The sequence below is a fragment of the Mustela putorius genome, unplaced genomic scaffold (genome assembly GCF_011764305.1).
Source record: "Mustela putorius furo isolate JIRA1106 unplaced genomic scaffold, ASM1176430v1.1 tig00000129_pilon_pilon_pilon, whole genome shotgun sequence".
NCBI lineage: Eukaryota > Metazoa > Chordata > Mammalia > Carnivora > Mustelidae > Mustela > Mustela putorius.
The window spans coordinates 42,346,707-42,361,073 of record NW_025421290.1 but is presented as its reverse complement, the minus strand read 5'-3'; the positions used below and the strand labels follow the sequence as shown (position 1 = coordinate 42,361,073).

General features: G+C 56.4%; 1 protein-coding gene across 2 annotated transcripts; it reads right to left on the bottom strand.

Moving 5' to 3' along the window:
* Positions 1 to 594: 594 nt before the first annotated feature.
* On the bottom strand, positions 595 to 13,176 carry CHGA (chromogranin A). Of its 2 annotated transcripts, none has more exons than XM_013057448.2 (8): positions 12,937 to 13,176; positions 12,061 to 12,107; positions 9,606 to 9,699; positions 8,701 to 8,769; positions 6,418 to 6,513; positions 4,455 to 4,877; positions 3,288 to 3,772; positions 595 to 1,106 (listed from the first exon to the last, which is right to left on the bottom strand). In XM_013057448.2, the coding sequence occupies exons 1-8, from the start codon at positions 12,980 to 12,982 to the stop codon at positions 1,023 to 1,025; spliced, it is 1,344 nt and encodes a 447-aa protein (XP_012912902.1). In that variant the 5' UTR covers positions 12,983 to 13,176; the 3' UTR covers positions 595 to 1,022. The 2 variants fall into 2 exon arrangements, with proteins under 2 accessions (XP_012912902.1, XP_012912901.1); XM_013057447.2 differs by having other exon boundaries at positions 4,455 to 4,880; positions 12,937 to 13,175.
* Between the last annotated feature and the right edge of the window lie 1,191 nt (positions 13,177 to 14,367).

The following is a 14,367-nucleotide window of genomic DNA, read 5'->3' as shown; positions in this document are numbered from 1 at the left end:
ACGTGATGACAACACAGGTGGCCATCTTTGGGATGGGTTATGTCAGGGACCAGGCGACCCCGTGTTCTCTCTAATAGGTTGTGGTAACGGATGTTTTGGTATCTGACCGCCTCGTGGAATACAGTGTGGTGTTGCGTGTGTTATTTCTCGAACTGTTGGGGGTGGAGTGCACCCTTGAAACGTGTGAAGAAATAAACAGCTTAGAGCTCCAGCCTCAGAGGGTGTCCATCTCTGCCTTGGGATGGTCGGTGGCAACAGTGGGCAGCCCCTCACCGGCCTCACAGGCGAGGCCTAGACCTGCCAGGACCCTTTGTTCAGAGACCTTGTTTCATCATCATCGTGGGTTTATGGTCCAGGCTGCCCGGGCCCTGGGAACCCTCCTCACATCTGAAGAGGAAATTCTATGTGTTCTCGCCATTTTACAGCCAAAGAAACCGATGTCCAGAGCTACAAAGTCACTTGCCCAGAGTCCCATGGCTAAAAAGTAGCCCAGAAAGGAGTTGCTCCAGCGGAAGTAAACCTCCACTTGTCCCTTTGCCCAAATCCACCCCCCACCCCCGAGTCAACGGGGGAAACATCCACAGAAACCAGAAAGCCCAGAGCAGATTTATTTTTCCTTAGATAAATTTTGTACAGAATATATTACAGTTAGGAGGTGTCAGCTTTCACCAAAAGGTCAGAAGTTATTGCAGTTGTGCCCAATGGCTCTGACAGTGGAAAGGAAACTTCTAGAAAGCTGCCTGTGTCCAGAGAGAAAAGATCACCATTTAACGTTGTGGTGGGGGCGTCGGGGGTGGAGAGGGGGTCTGCCCTGCAGAGGGCGCACTGGGGCGGGAGTCAAGAGCTGGAAGAAAGGAGTGAGGGGGCCACCGGGGTAGCCTGGGCTTGGGCAGGCTGGGAGCAGCCTCTCTACCAGAAGCAGCACCCGGGCCGTCTGGCCAGGACCTGCAAAGGGGACAACAGAGCCGGGGACCACTGGCTGCCTCGGGGCCCTGGCTGGGCCGGGGGTGGCGGGTGGGGCGTCAGCCCCGCCGCAGCGCCTGCACCTGGTGGGCCACCTTCTCCAGCTCCGCCTCGATGGCTGCCAGGCTCTCCAGCTCCTGGTCCTAGGAGAGAACACCACGGCTCCGGCAAGGACTGGGCCAGCTGGTGGGTGGCGCAGTCTGCCAGATGGGCTGTGCCGCTGGCCAGCTGTGTGACCTCAGACAGGCAGCTTTGCCTCTCTGAGCCTTAGGGCCTGCATTCATACCATGGGGATGGGGGATGCTGTCCTGCTGGGATTACTGAGGGTTACTGTGCACAAGAAACGGAGAGGGAGGGAACAGGGGCCCTGACCCCACACAGTCCCTGGTGGCTTCAGATCCAGACCAGCCTCTTCCTGAATGGCTCTGGGCAGACGTGGAAAAGGAGGCCTCCTTGCCCTCCAGTGCTCTTCCCAGGCCCCCCACCCCAGGGCCCAGTGACCCCAAGGGCAAGGCCAGGCTTCCCTGAGGGAAGGACCGTGGACCTTTGGCACAGGCTCGAGGGGATGAGAGCTGTCCTCTACCTGCTGAGGGTGGTGTGGATCTTTGGTCCCCATCATGGAGGCCCCCAGCTCTGGCTGCCAGGGTGGTTCAGGGCAGAGGACCCTTTTGGGAGCCCTGCTCTGTGCGTCAGCCTCAGGAAGATTCTAGGACCCCCTGAGCCCAGACTGATGCCCACAAGCCCATACCCCGGGACTCGGAGCAGGGGTCTAGGAAGGCCATGCCCCCACACCCAGTCTTGACCTGCTGGGTACCAGGCTGTTGAGGACAGCCACTGGGGCCGCTTGGAACAGATGGACAGTGGTTGTCATGGAAATAGGGACCCTGGAGACCTCTGTCTTGGAGTAGCCCCGGGGGCATGAATTTGGTGATGGCTGGAGCATTTGTAGGAAGACCCTTGGGCGGTATGGAGGGGACCCTGCCTTTGTCCTGTCCACATGGCCCTGGGGTCCCCACTTCCCCGCCCTGAGTCCAAGCTCCCTCTGCCTGTGGAGAAGGCAGGCTAGCAGGCACCTCACGGCACCCTGCTCTCTCCAGCTTCTGTGGGTGAGGAAGGGGGTGGTCAGAGGTGCCCTCGCTTGTCCTGGTCCAGAGCTAGGGGTGGAGGGCAGTCTCCCGAGGACATTGACAGATGACCTCTCCTAGCTCCAGCTGCCCGGGAATGTTCTTCTCTCATGCTGCAAAGAACCTGGTCCCCACAGAGAGAGAGGGTTGGTGCCCGGGGAAGGGACTGCACCCTAATCTGGAGGGGCAGTGAGCACTGGGGCCACGGAGAGGTCCCAGACCCCGTGGGGCCCTGATTCCTACCTGGGCACTGAGCCAGGACCACAGACCCCTCAGGCCTCCTCCAGCTCCGAGATGGCATTGCCGGTCTGCCACAGACCCCAGCTCGCACCTCCTCACCTCCGGGGGGGGGGGGCTATGTCCCAGCACCCCAGTGAGCTAACCAAGGATCCCTGGACACGGCCAGGTTTTGAAAGCACGTGTGTGTCCTGACCATAATAATGAAGTAAGTAGAAAGGACTCCTTACCCCCATTTCTCAAATGGGGGAACCATAGAGGCTCAGAGAAGGGCAGCAACCCACCCAAGGTCACACAGCTAGGAAGAGGCAGAACCAGGGCCTTCTGGAGCATCTGTGCCCCCCTCCCCCACTCACCACCAGGTGCTGAGGTCCCACTGGCCCTGGTGCTGCCCCAGGGGACAGAGGCAGGGTCTGAACCTAGGAAGGGGGTGTGCCTGGGCTGCCTGGAGGCCAGGAGAGGTTGGTGCTGGATTAGCCCACCCTCAGGAGCTTCCCAGGATGCCACCTGCTCTTTCACGACCCCTCCTCCCAGGCCCCCCCAGCTCTCTTGGGGCCAATGGGCTCCCCCCACCCCACCCCAGACCAGACCCTGCCAGGTCCTGGCCTTTCCAAGCTTCCTGTGTCAACAGCTCCACTCAAACCCGCAGAGCCCCTCTGTCACTGACCTCCAGAGCTGAGACCTACTCAGTGCCCCAGGGATGGGCTTCCCCACCCTCTCCTGCCCCGTGATCTGAGCATTTCCCTCTCCTGCCTGCGGCACTCGCCGCCCCCCCCCCAGCGCCGCCCCAGCGCTGCCCAGCTCCCTCAAGCCTCCCTCCCCCTCACCCCTGCCACCTACATGCCTCTCTCTTCTCAGACCCATGGGGACTGATTGTGCCCCCTCCGTGGGGCAGGGGGCTGCATGTCTCTGGGCCCACACTCCGGAGGCCTGGCCCGGGGCCGGCACCCGCCCTGTACCAACCTCTGGTCTGCGGTTGGCGCTGCCCTCCTCCTCCTTCTTCTCCTCCGGGTAGCTGCGCACCTGGAGGGGCAGGCCCGCCTCCACGCTGTCCTCCTGGGAGGACGGCCTCCAGCCTCGACGCAGCTGCAGCTCAGGGCCCCCGAAGTTGTAGGCCCGGGCCCGGAAGGAGAGCTTCATGGAGCGGTCAGGGTCATCCTCCTCGTCCTCCCCCTCCAGCCGCTTCTTGGCCGTCAGCTCCTTGGCCAGCTGGTCCATCTTGCTCCATTCCTTGGCATCCTTCCACTTCTTGGAGAGCTGCTCCTCCTCCTGTTCCCGCTCCAGCTCCCTGTTCTTCCCGCCCGGGAAGGGGCCTTGAGGTGCCTCTGCCATCTCCTCCTCCTGCCGGGAGTGCGCCCGTTCCCCCTTCCCCTGGGGGCGCTGAGCCTCCTCAGCCCCAGACTTCCTGGCTCCATCGATGGCCAGAGCCTCGGACCAACCTGGAGCAGCTGGTGGACAAGAGCAGGAGATTGAAGGAGGGAGCACCACTTCCCCTGGTCCCCGCCACTCCCTGCCGCCTCTCTGGCCATTGCTGTGACCGCACTCAGGGTCCGTGATTCCACTTGGAGGAAAAACCATCTTGATAGAGCACTTTGCAAGACCCTCTCAAAGCTCTGAGGAGTGGGCTGGCAGGAGGCTGCCTCTTCTGTGCACCCTCTTCTCCAGGAAGCCCTGATCCGGGGCCACCCAGCTGTGGAGGGAGGAAAGGCCCTGAGAAGGCCCTCATGAGTTGCCAGGAGCTCACATAAACCCTGGGTGAAGCTGACACTGTCCCTAGACCAGCCTGTTTTCACCTGTCATGCTGTCCCTCTGTTCCTGAAGCTCACCCAGCCTGCAGAGCCCCTCTGGTCTCCTGGCTCAGAGGGGAGGGGCTTTGTGGAACAGTGGGAGATGCAGGGTTTTGGAGTCAGACAAACTTGGGTTGGAATCTCAGCTTCTACTGCAAATTAGCTGTGTGACCTTGGGCAAATTACTTAACCTCTCTGAGCTTCACTTTTCCATCTGGGAAATGGAGATACTACCTACCTTTCCGGGTTGTTGTGAAGGTGGAATGCGATCGTAGATGCGGTCCTTCTTCCCACCCGCCCCCTCTCCCTGACACACTTGTTCGGTCTCAGACATCATACATACTCTCGCCCCTCTGGGTCTCCTTGTAGCTGAGGCTTGGGTGGGGGTTAAATGCCTCGGTGGGGCCTTCTTCAGGGACAGCCTTCTCTCCAGCCTCTGCGCCCTCCTCCTCTTCCTCTTCTCGCTTGGTCTGCTGCCCTTTCTCTGCATCCACGACCTTCTCTCTGTCCACCAGGCCCTGGGGGTGGCTCTGGCTGTCTTCCTCAGCCAGTGGGTCTGGGTGTTTCTGGCTGGGAAGTTTGTCTCGGGGATCAGGGTTGGCGGCCTCCTGCTCCCCCAGGGCCTGACTGTCCTCCTCGAACTTGGACCCCTGGCCGGGCTCCGGGGAGGCCTGGGGCCTGGCTCCATCCATGTCTCCACCATTCTCTGTCTCTTTAGGATCTTCTCTTTTCTCCGTAGCATCCTTGGAGGACACTTCTCCCATTGCTTCTGCAGAAACAACAGTCAGGCCCTGATGACCAGGCTGCACGCGCGGGCTCCTGAGAGCCCGATTTCACAACCTAGTCCTTGTATCTTTTGGTTTCCGTCAAGTGCGGCCCAAGACACTCACGCCAGATTAGCATTGCCTGCTCCGCGTCTGGGTTTGATCTGAATACAATTGGGAGATGCTTCTTTCTTTGGAATTCTACTTCTTAAAGTAGGAAGTGATTAAACAAAACAAAACAAAACAACTACCACCTTGAAAATAACCCCAGAATTGAAAATTAGGACATCAGCTTAATTGCTGTATGACCTTGGGCAAATATCGTAACCTCTCTGTGGACAAGGCACCATTACTGCAACTTCGTTCTCCCTTCCACGCGAGGCTGGAGTGTCCTGTGGAAGCGCCCCATTCCTATTTGTACAGTTTCATTAAAAGGCATTTTTCTGGTGGCTGCCTTTTCACCAGTAAAAACCCCTCCCAGCTCTAGAACAATTACTGTTGGACCAAACACTACCAAGTGCATTCCACCGTTTGCCAGGGACCCCCGGTGATGGTGTTCCCATCCCTTCTACAGAAGCTCTCTCCCCGACTCTCAGACAAGTCACATGACTTCTCCAAGTTCACACCCCATAAGCAGCAGGGCCTTGGATCCAAGTCTCCAAATGTCAATTACAGGGTGCTCTTTGCGCGACACACAGCTGCCTCCCCCACGAAGATAAGGAGATAAGAACAGTAGTTACAAGATCAAAGATTGCTAGGGGTCAAGGACCCCCTCCTTTAGGCACTATAAAGTACCTAGCTATCATTTTGATCTTCCCTGTACAAATGGGGAACTGAGGCCCAGAGAGGTTTCAGTACCTTGTAGCTTCCAGGTGGTCCGGATAGTAGATGTCCACTGAGATCCCTGGTTCTAGAACCTGGCCGATCCACCCACCTCCCACGTGCTAACAGCAGGCCTCGAGGAGGCCGTTGATGACTGTTTCCAGGCAGGAGGATGAGTACTGGGGCATCCCCTTGATCTAGCCCGTGATCTCTTTGACCTTTAGAAGCTCTCTGGCTCCAAGAAAAATGACCCAGTTTCATTCAGTGTTTGAGACCTACAACAGGACTCTCCCTCGGCATGACCAAGTGCCGGGTGGACAGGTGCTGCGTGATGGTGGGGGGTGTGGGGGAGTGGGTTCTGCTGCAATGGACTCTGGGACAATCCAGCATCGAGCCTGCCCTCCTGCCAGGCCAGAGACTTCCTGCCCTGAGTGTGAGCCCCTATGGCAGGCAGACGGGACTGACCTGGGACTCTGGAGTGAAGTAGACCCAGATTCCCATCTCTAGTTACGCTGCTTACCTTGGACAAGGTACTGAAACCTCTCTGGGCCTCAGTTTCCCCATTTGTACAGGGAAGATCAAAATGATAGCTAGGTACTTCATAGCGCCTAAAGGAGGGGGTCCTTGACCCCTAGGAATCTTTGATCTTGTAACGACTGTTCTCATCTCCTGCCCTCCTCCCTCTCCAGCCTCGGGCTAGACCGGCCGGCCGGCTCTGACCTGTCAGCTCGGCCTGGTCATTCTGTTTCTCCAGAGCCTCTGAGAGTCCATCCTCGAAACTGCTGTGTTTCTTCTGATGTGCCCTCTCCTTGGCACCTGGTATGAGAAAAGGGGAGGGGGAAAGAAAGAAAAGGAGAAAAAAAGTTCCATTTAGCCACGCCCAGCCTCTGCATTTTTGTGAGTGTGAAGGCTTCCATTTCCTTATCTGTAAACGGCAGGTCAGTTGCAAGCCTGCCTAACGGGACACTGAGGGGGCAAGAGCTCCAGGTTGGGGGCGGGGGGTGCTGGCTGCCCCTGCCCTCTCCCAGCTTCCCAGCTGGGACCCATCAGGCTGCCACAGCACCTCTCCCCCTGGGGAGTGAGAACAAGCATTGTCTGCTACCTTGGACAACCATAAAGACTCAGACAGACCAGAGGGTCCCAGGGATGGGAAGAAAGAGTGGGGGGTCCCTCTGCTCCTGGTAGTTAGGGGGACCCTGCAGCAGGAGTTGCAGTGACTGCTAGTCCCCTCATGGGCAATCTTGAACCAGGCAATCGCTGCTCCCCTGTACCCCGTAAATCCAGGTCCTTGGGAGAAGGCCAAGCAGGTGCCTGAGCTCCAGCCCCGGGCTGCCACCTGCTGATATCCACACATCCCTCTCCCTGTGTTGGCCCTGGGCTGCTGCTGCTACTTCCTCTGACTATCCCCATCTGTGCCCAGTTCCAGATGATGGGGTCTCTCAGCCAGGCCAACTCTGCAGATGCTGCTGTGATTTCCCCACACTGGGAATCGTGGGGATGGGAGCAGATGCACCTGTCACAGCGGCTGCAGGCCAGGGAGTCTGCCCAGATTTGACCCCGGGCAGACCTCTGCCTAGTCACTCCTCGCTCTGTGATCTGGGGTAAGTGGAGCTTTCCGAGCAGCAGGTGCTCACCTACAGGACGGGGCTGCCACTTGGGAAGCCCTAAGACAGAGGTACTCGGAAGTCGCTTTGAGAGTGTAGAAGAGGGAGTGGACGGGTGGCTGGGTAGGTGGATGGACAGGCAGACACCTAGCTACATCCTGTACTCTTTTAACAGAAAACAGTAATAGGGACACGTCTTGAAAATGGCTCATATTGGATACACACACATCTGTGTGTACATAGACATTTCAGGACACCTCCTCCTAGAACAGTCTCTGTTGACACTATCTTTAATTATTTAAATGTAATACGTTAGTCATTCAATATTTAATTTTGAAATTATCATATTGCAATAAAATATTTAACGTTTAGCTAAAAACAAATCCCACCAGGGTCAATGGAGATGAAGTGGGATGCAAGGAAGAGCCATGGCTCTAGCCAGCACCTGCTCCATGCTGGGCCCTCACCCAGACGCCCGGCACCCATTCTCACAGGTGGCCTGTTCTGTCACAAGGGTCTCTGAGGGGGGCTTCCCAGAGCTGGAGCAGCTTTCGTGCCTCCCACCTCACCCGAGACCAAAGCCCAGCCCTGAGGATGGAACCTTACTTCCTTTGGAAACTGATGCGAAATTCCCCACAAGGGCCCATGCTGGGGTAGAGATACGGGGCCAGGGGCCTGCCCCTGATAAGCAGCCGCTCCCCACAGAGTATCAGCGTGGGGCAGAGGCAGGGCCAGAACCCATTTTTTCCCCAGCTTGCCAGGGAGTCTGTGTCTCCTGTGAACCCACGAAGGAATCTGTGGGTGGGCATCTGACAACAGTCTAACTCTCTAGGCTCTGCTTAAATACCCCCAGTGACAGGGAGCTCACTACCTCACAAAGTCACTCCAGTCCCAAGAGTGTCAGTGGATTTTCTTAATCTTTTAGAGAAAGACATAATTTACTCTAAAACATGCTGAAAGTCTGGTCTGAGTTTGGGGGGCAAGCAAGACCTTTGCTGTCCCCATCTACCCTTTGAGCAGAAGCTCACTAGGGGAAAGGGGTCCCTCTTCTCTCCTGGAAACCAATTTGCTCTTCAGTTAAAGGGGTCCTCTCTGCAACGTAGTCTTAAATGCGTCCCCCACTGAAATGACTGATCCCCAGAGATGGCGGGGTATTAGGTGAGCTTCATCTGGTCTTGGCATGTCCTTAACTTACCGTGTGACCTTGGACAAGTCACGCAACCTCTCTGGGCCTTAATCTCTTTAACTGTATCCATGCCAGATTGGAGAGGATTACCTTTCTGTAATTGCAGGGCAATAACCGAATCAGAGAGAACTAGGACCTCGCTCAAACTTCCACGCTGGTTTTCTCTCAATTACTGGAATTTACCCAGATTCCTAAGCAGGGACTGGAAAATACCTTGAAGAGCAAGGTCTTGGAGCTCTTTCAGCAAATTCTGATGTCGCAGGATTGAGAGGATCCGCTCATCTGCAATGAAGGAGAGTCGTTATGGGTGGTTTCCAGAGGAGAGCAGAGAAAGAGATTACCATCAACATTTTCAGCTGAGCACAAGGAATTTATTTTGGAGACTCCAAACCTGCGTGGTGGCCGCAAGATCGGGTCTTGAGATAGCACTGGAGGTGGCCTCCTTCCCAAGCAGCCAGCACATCCTTTGGCCTCAGGAAGGTCAGCTGCTGGCCCGGCCCCCAGACATCACCCAGGAGACGCCAGCCCCGGAGGGGAGGTAGGGGTGTCCTGCCCCATGTGTTTCCATCTCCGTGTCTGCTCGAGGGTTTACTCCACCTGGACTAACCTTTCTTGATTTTTCTACTGATTTCTAGCTTTCTCTGAAAGTCCAACCCCAATGTGAATGGTGGAGCCAGCTGGGTAAAACTTGACCGCTCAGCTAGAAACACTTTGGACTTGCCCTGCCCAACCTACGACAGTCCTTTACTCATCACAAACCTACAGATTGTCTGCCGGGTGCCAGTGGCTGTTCAGGGCTCTGGGGACATAGCAACACAACATCTCTGTCCACAGGGTGGACAAGGTGACTTGCTGTTCTGACCCTGGTTTCATTCTGCCTGGAATTCTAGTTAATTGTGCTCCTCTCTGTTCTGTCTGCTCATCTGTAAGCTCCGGGAGCACTGGGCTGTGACCCTCTCATCTCTCTAGACCTCTCCCTCACTAGCACAGGCCAGGCCAGGCACTTGATCAGTGACTGCTGAATTAAATCACTGGGTTCTGCCCAAAGTCACACACCCATATCCTCACTCCCCAGCCACACGGGCCCAGCCCCTCCCATCCCCAGCCTTTGCCCGTACCTCCTCTGAGTGTCTCGAAACACTCCTGGCTGACAGGCATGGGGCTGGGCTTGGAGAGCGTGTCAGAGATGACCTCAACGATGCACTTCATCACCTAGGAAGAGAGTGGGGGCAGGCTGGGACTGGTCTTTGTATGGGGCTCACTGCCCCCACCCCACCCCGAGGCTCAATGTGCCCTGAGGGCAGATTTCTAAATAAGAATATGAGGGCATTTGTTTTTGTCTTCAGGAGTCCATGGATGCCTGTGCCCAAGATAATCTGTGTTTTTAGCCAGACAATAATAGCAATAATAGAAACCCTTTATATGGTGCTTACCATGCGCCAGGCACCTGATCATCTGGCCAGCAGCTGGCCCTCTCCTGTGGGACATGGTGGGTGTGGGTACCCAGTACCCAATAGCAAATGTTTCTCTAGATGGGGAAGTTGCTGCTGGGCATTAAGGTATGTCTTGTAGAAGTACTTTAGTCTTGCAGATGGTGACAAAGTCAACTCTCTCCAGGGAGTATTTCTGGACTGCCCAGAGACCAAAGACCTTCCCTGGCTCTACCCTGCCTGGAAACAGGACTGGGATCCCTGTCTCCTAAAACCCATGATGATGTTACATGCAGCGAGTGACAGCCTCACGGTCTGGCTCTGTGTTCCCCCATGGGATGAATCCTGTGGCTGGACGAGGGCACAGCTGCCAGGCACAGCAGCTACATCTGGGTGCTTGTCCCAGCAGCCAGATCTCTGAAAGTTCTATGCAGCGGCCAGCAAGGTGCTGTGGCTGGCTAACCAGGCAGCTGATAAATGCTTATTTGAATGTAGGGCCAAATGCAGTGCGGTATCCTAGCTGAGTGATCTTGGACACAGGACTTGACCTCTCCGAGCCTCGATTTTCTCATTTGTATGATGAGACTTTCCCAGCTTCCCTCCCAGGGTGATCAGAAACAGAAGGGAAAACACTCTACAAGGCGTGATGAGCCACACACACCAAGGGAAGGATTCGTAACGTTGAACCTGCTTCAGCTGCCGAGAGCCGGGCAGGAAAGCAGAAAGTGTCAGACATGCATCAGGCGGTGCTGGTGGGGAGTGAGGGGGTGGCAGGCTGGGTCTATGGGATGCCAAAGCAACCCATCCAAAAATTCAGGATGGCAAACCCTCAAACAGTCTCTCGAGTAGTCATAGCATCGTAGGATGGAATAGTTAGGTCTTCACCAGTGGATACGGTGCTCCTGACCCCAGGCTGCTGGGTAGTATATGGGGACCAAAGTGTCTCCCATAGAGGATCTGGTAGGAAGGACCTTGCAGCCTGTACCCTGCATCGTCCTGCAACCAGGGACCTTACACTGGGAATGTCAGATAACCACCAGGCCACGAGGACAGACTTAGGGAGAGAGGAATTGGGTATGGTTCCCAAGAATAATAAGGAGCTCTGAAGGGAAACTCCAGGTGCCCATTAACCGAGGGCCTACTTTTCGCCAGGTGCCTCCCATCTAGGATTCCATCGCTCACAACTTCCCTCAAGGGAAATACTATAGATAGGAAAAGTGGAATCCTCTTCAGAGAAGTTAAGGGATTTTACCAAGACCACACAGTAGAAGAGTGGAAGAGGCATATACAGGCCTGTCTGCAAGTAAAACACAGGAAATATAATTGAGCAAACAGAGATTGGAATTGCTTTGATGTTCTGGGTTGAACCATAGCCTCTCCAGAATGGAAGGAAACAGCTCCTGAGAAGTGAAGGGTAGAAATGTCCCTGGGTCACAGGTGGGGTGTCTGTGAGCACCAGAGACTGCAAAAACAGCCCCAGCCCAGACATGAATGAATTTCAATTGTGCCCCACAACAGAGAGTGTCTCGCAGGCTGCAGAGCCCCCCAGCTAGTATCTCCTAAGGCCCTTTCCTGGGTGACCTCCCCCGGCTGCCCCAAACGGCCAGGATCCTGAGTGTAGAAGCCATGATCAAGAGTGTTTCCATTGGGGCCCTTTGGGAGATCCAGGGCTGGAGTGCCTATACGGTGGGGGTGGGGGTTGCTAGCAGAGTCTTGGGAGGAGGGGAAGATCAAAGGGGGAGGCCAGAAGCAGAGACGTGAAGACCATCCCTGCAGGTCTGGGGACAGCCACAACCCAGAACCACAGGAAGCGCCCCCCAGCAGCTCAGGCTGGGCATTGCCAGATTTGGAGGGTTCAAAGCTATAGGTCTGGCACCTTGGCCCTGTAGCTAAGGCACAGGCCCCATCTGCAGTGTACCCAGCTCAGAGGAAGCTGGGGAAGTCCCCACAGCAGGACGGCAGGGGAATCTAGCAGTCTTTGATATTTTCTTTTGCAAGCTGTCCCCAGGCTTAGCAGCCGCAGTGCTGCCTCTTGGATTTATGCCATACTCCTTCCTGCAGCAAGCTGCCCCAAACCTGGCTGTGAGGTGTCCACTGGAGCCTCCTACCCACCATCACAGGGCATCCCCATACCCCTTCTTACCTCGGTGTCCCCTTTATTCATAGGGCTGTTCACAGGAAAGGCAATGACTGGGGGAAAAAAAAGAGAGAGCTGGGGTGACTCTTCTGCTCTGAGGGGAGAGCCCAGTCCTTCCTAACTGGGTTTATAGGGGGCCCATTCACCCCAGTGCTCCCTCTCAAAACTGCCCCTACCCAGTGAGATGCTAGGGTTGATTTTGTTTCCCTTCCCTGGCTGCTGCCCCCATGGGGATGGTCCCCAGAGGCTGCACTGAGCTCCCTAACGCTTCCCTTTGGGAAAGCTCCCGCTCTGGGGCCCGGGGGTGGGGTGGGGAGGGGGGGAGCTGAAGGCTAGTGCTATGAAAACAAGGCCAGCAGCTGAGTGGGATTGGGGTGGAGAAGGAAGTGGAGAGAGGAGGAGAGACCCCAGAGGTGTGGGGGAAGAGAGGAGGAGAGGGAGGATTGTGAGAGATGATAGGGAGACAGAAGCCAAGGGCAGAAAAAGGGGGGGGGGGAGCAGGAGCAAGGAAGAGAAAGAGGCCAGAGTGGGAGCCGGCCACAGCTCTCCCAGCTCCCCTAATGACCTTGGCCAGCCATGGCACGGAGCCAGAACTGGCCCAGGTGCAGTCGAGACGTCGAGCCCAGATACGGGGTCGGGGCGCCAGGGGGTCTTGTCCTGCAGGGTCAGGAGTCAGGCCCAGATTGTCCGGTCTGCGGGTTTGGCGCCGAGGCCACTATGCCGGGGGCCACTATGCCGGGGCAGCTGGGAGCCGGGGGCGCTGTCCGCGGTGCTGAACACTCGCCGCGCCGGAGGGGAGGGACGAGGGGCGCGCTGTGCCTGGACCTCAGGGCAGGCAGGGGCGCCGAGGACCCTCTCCCACGAGACCCCGCGCTAGCTCACCTTGCCCGGCGCAGAACAGAAGCGCCAGGACAGCAGCGGAGCGCATGGCGAAGCCGAGGCGCCGAGGAGCTGGAGGTCTGGGGCTGGGCACGACAGGAACCCTGGCGAGGGCTGGCTGGACGGGCGACCTGGGAGCGGGTTGTGGCGGCGCTGGCGCGGATTGGGGGCGGAGGGCTCAGCTTCCCAGTCTGTATCTGTCTGTCGGTCCACCCACCAGCCTCTCTCCACTGGGCTCTGGGGCTGCAGGCATTTATATACCCCGACCCCGGAAATGACGTCATCGGGACCGCCCCTAACCCCTTTTCCCACCCCTCTGGGGGTCGGCCGCAGCTCGCTCCGCCCTCAGCCTCAGGCCTCTCGCTTCTGGTGTCAGCCGCTCACCTGCCTTGGGTCTGGCTTCAAGGCGGTTATCTGGCTTCCAGGAGGTGACAAGGGGCCTTGGCTAACCCTGCACTCTTCGAAGTTTCCCCGAGTTGCTGTGTCCGTGGGCAGATATTCCCAGTCTCTGGGCCGTGTGTTCCTCCGATGTCCCTACAAGCTCTAGAGCACCTACCATGCTCCTGAGTTCTCTCTGTGGGGACACCCCTGCCCTGATAGAGTCTGGAGGCTGGCTCACCACTCAGGGCTCCCTCAGATATCTCAGGAGTCCTAGAGAGAGGCTTCTCTCTCTCTGACAACCCAGTTTTGTGTTTTCACAATTTGTCATAGTGTATATATGTATTAATTTGAAAATGTTTGGTCACCATTGCTTCCACAGTGCTGACGGGGGCAGCTGGCACAGAGTTAATGCATTTAATAGGTAATTGTTGAACCTACCGATGAAAAGAAAGGTCAAGCCAGGGATGAATGAGTGAATCCTGGGCTCTGGCTGTTGTTGGATAGCTCTCGTGTGGGGTGGCGGGGCAGGAACAGGGGACAGCTCTTGGTATCAAACCAAAATAAGAGTTGTAACGTGGACTCGTTAGCCCTAGGATGACCTTCTTGCTGCTGGTAACCGACTGTGTCTCATGTCTCTTTGAGTGTTCTCAACATCTGGGTGTTTCGTGTGTTAGGTTGGTTTCTTGGTTCGTGTCCTTCTGCCCTGGGGCCACATTGCTCCTCCCAACCTAGATGACACACTGGAAGCCCTTTGCCACCTGAGCCCAGTGCCATGGTGAACTTGGTAACTGGGCTAGGGTTTGGCATCAGTTGGCATTGTCCCCACATCTGCTGCTATTATTCCCTACTTCCTGCCCCACCCGTGCCCACTCCTGGGAAGGAAGACCTGGCAGGAGCCCAAAGGACACTGAAATGATCCTTTTCATGAATTTATTCTTTCATTCAACCACTATTTGCTTAGTACCTACTATGTGCTTTGAACACCCTAGAATGGCACTCAGCTATTCTAGGTGCTGAGGATACAGCAGTGAACAAAGAGACAAAGGTCTGATT

What these genes read in the sequence shown, in the direction of transcription:
- CHGA (XM_013057447.2), bottom strand. Translation starts at nt 12,982, where the DNA reads ATGCGCTCCGCTGCTGTCCTGGCGCTTCTGTTCTGCGCCGGGCAAG. An exon ending in TCTGTTCTGCGCCGGGCAAG is followed by an intron (nt 12,108 to 12,936) that starts GTGAGCTAGCGC and finishes TTTTTCCCCCAG; the next exon opens with TCATTGCCTTTCCTGTGAAC. An exon ending in GCGCCAACCGCAGACCAGAG is followed by an intron (nt 1,107 to 3,287) that starts GTTGGTACAGGG and finishes GTTCTCTCCTAG; the next exon opens with GACCAGGAGCTGGAGAGCCT.